This window comes from Aureococcus anophagefferens (assembly GCF_000186865.1).
Source record: "Aureococcus anophagefferens unplaced genomic scaffold AURANscaffold_2, whole genome shotgun sequence".
NCBI lineage: Eukaryota > Pelagophyceae > Pelagomonadales > Pelagomonadaceae > Aureococcus > Aureococcus anophagefferens.
The window spans coordinates 232,958-235,402 of NW_008705562.1; the positions used below are offsets into that span (position 1 = coordinate 232,958).

Sequence of the window (2,445 nt, forward strand, 5' to 3'; positions counted from 1 at the left end):
CACCTGCGCGTCGAGGCCCGCGAGCTCCGCGTCCATCGAGCTCATGGGTCGAAGGTGCGAGCGCAACGCGCCACAGCTCGCAGCTCTCGCAAAGGCTTGCCACAGCACAGCTCAGATCACAGCTCGAGCGAGCGGCCGACGGTGCCGCGGCCGTATCATCCTGCGCCAACGCGCAATGGGAGAGCAGAAGTAGGAGTGCTCTCCCTCGGTTCACCTCGAGGCGCCGCGCTCGCGATCTCGAAGCTCGCCTCCGAGCGGGTCGACGCGCCGCCCCCGTCTTCGCGCGCCCCCATGGGCGCCGGCGCGTCGGCCCAGGCGGCGGCCCAGGACGACGAGGGCCCGCTGGCGCCCGTCGTGCTCAAGGGGCTGCCCGGCGCCATGGAGACGGCGCTGTTCGTGCGCGAGAAGTGGCCCCTCGTCGTCGACCCCACGGAGCAGGCCGGGCGGTTCCTGCGGTACCAGCGCGGCTCCTTCCTCATCGGCGAATCCATGCGCGACATGGACCACGAGCACCTGCGCCAGCTGCTCGTGGGCTGCCTCAAGTGCGGGTCCATGATGACGATCACGTACGAGACGCTGCAGAACGTCGACCTCGGCGCGGTCTTCAAGGAGGGCGCGTTCCCCCGGGCCGTGCTCGACAAGCGCGAGCTCTTCAAGGAAAGCGTCTGGGCCGCCCTCCTCCGGCCCGACCTGGGCGACCCGCCGCCGCACGAGTTCCTGCCGCGCGACGACTTCGCGCTCTGCGTCGTCGCCAAGACGCTCGGCGGCGCGGACGTCCCCGAGGATTTCCGGAGCGCGTTCTGCGTCGTCGAGGTCAAGGAGACGCCGGGCGCCGCGGGCGCGGCCGGCGGCGGCGACGCCGTCGAGGCCGCGCTCGGGGCCAAGGAGGTCCGGCGCAACTCTCCCGACATGGTCGAGTTCGCCTTCGACGGCGAGCTCGACGAGGTCCGGGCCCTCATCGACAAGGGCTACTACGTCGACTCCGTCGACGGCCGCAAGCACACGCCGTTGAGCGACGCCTGCGCGCAGGGCCACGTCGCGACCGTCGAGTACCTCCTGGAGCTCGGCGCGGACCCGAACAGCAAGAGCGACCTCAGCCGCACGCCCATGTGGCGCGCGGCCTACAACGGCGAGGCGGCCATGGTCAAGCTGCTCCTCGAGGCCGGCGGCGACCCGACGATCCCGACGACGGACTTCGAGCGGCCCTTCGACGTCGCCAAGGACGACGCGACGCGCGACGTCCTGAGCGCGCGCGTCCGCCGGCGTCCGGGCGGCCGGCGCGGCGCCGCGCGTCGACGCCCGCCGCGCGCAGGTGGCCCGAGGAGGAGACCGCGCGGCTCCTCCAGGTCCGCGCGGACAAGATGGCCGCCGCGCTCGAGGCGCGGCTCAAGACGGCCGCGGAGCGCGAGGCGCACGCGCGCACGGCCGCGCGCAACTCAAATCTTCGACCCGACTTCAATGTGAGCGTATGCGACGGTGTCGACGCGAGGGTGTCCGCCGTGCTTCGAAAGCTCGCCGAGAGCCATCGACTCGTCCAATAATCGGCCGAAACGACTTCGACCGAGCGAGCGCATGTGGACGTGTGGCCCGGACGTCCCAGCTCACCGGGTGATGCGCGCGCAGGCGCGAGGTCCTGCGGTCCGAGCTCGTCGAGCTCGCCGTCGCGGGCAAGACCGCGGACGTCAAGGCGAAGCTCGAGGAGCTCGCCGACGACGCGGACGCCCACAACGAGCGGCCGCGCGCGACGGCGAACACGGCGCGCGACGACCGCGGCGCGACGCTGCTCCACCTCGCGGCGCAGCACGGCCACCTCGAGCTCGCGGAGCTGCTCCTCACGCACGCGGCGACGCTCGACCCGCCCCACGTGCTCCCGGGCGACGAGTGCACGGCGGCCAAGGTCTTCTTCGTCAACGTGAACCGCCGCGACGCCAAGGGCTGGACGCCGCTGTCCGTCGCCGTCTTCCACGACCGGAAGCGGCTCGCCAAGCTGCTCCTCGACCACGGCGGCGACCCGAACCTCGCGAACCAGTTCGGCCACACGGCCTTCGACGTCGCCAAGGACCAGGTCGCGTCCGACGAGCGCACGGTGCTCAAGGACAAGTCCGAGGTCCGCGCGGTCCTCGAGGAGTGGGACCGCGACGCGCGGTCCAAGCTCTTCGGCACGTCCGGCGACGTCAAGGTCGCGGACGGCGCCGCGGCCGAGGAGCTCCCGGCCGAGGGCACGGGCGTCGCGCTCCAGGTCGAGATGGCCGCCGACGACGCCGCCCGCGACGCCGCGCCGCCGAAGAAGAAGAAGGGCGCCGGCGCGAAGAAGGCCGCGGCCGCCGTCGGCCGCATGTCCGCGAAGAAGGGCGGCAAGAAGAAGAAGTAAGAGCTTGCACTTACTGCTCACGCCCCCCCCCCCCCCCCTAGGTCGGGGTCATCTTGCCCTGGAGGAAGCCCTCG

At 72.2% G+C, this 2,445-nt stretch overlaps 1 protein-coding gene across 1 annotated transcript; it reads left to right on the forward strand.

Moving 5' to 3' along the window:
* Positions 1-909: 909 nt before the first annotated feature.
* On the forward strand, positions 910-2,371 carry AURANDRAFT_20283 (hypothetical protein; the record flags this gene model as incomplete). The annotated part of the gene is made up of 3 exons (XM_009034688.1): positions 910-1,254; positions 1,733-1,864; positions 1,934-2,371. The coding sequence occupies 3 exons, from the start codon at positions 910-912 to the stop codon at positions 2,369-2,371; spliced, it is 915 nt and encodes a 304-aa protein (XP_009032936.1).
* Between the last annotated feature and the right edge of the window lie 74 nt (positions 2,372-2,445).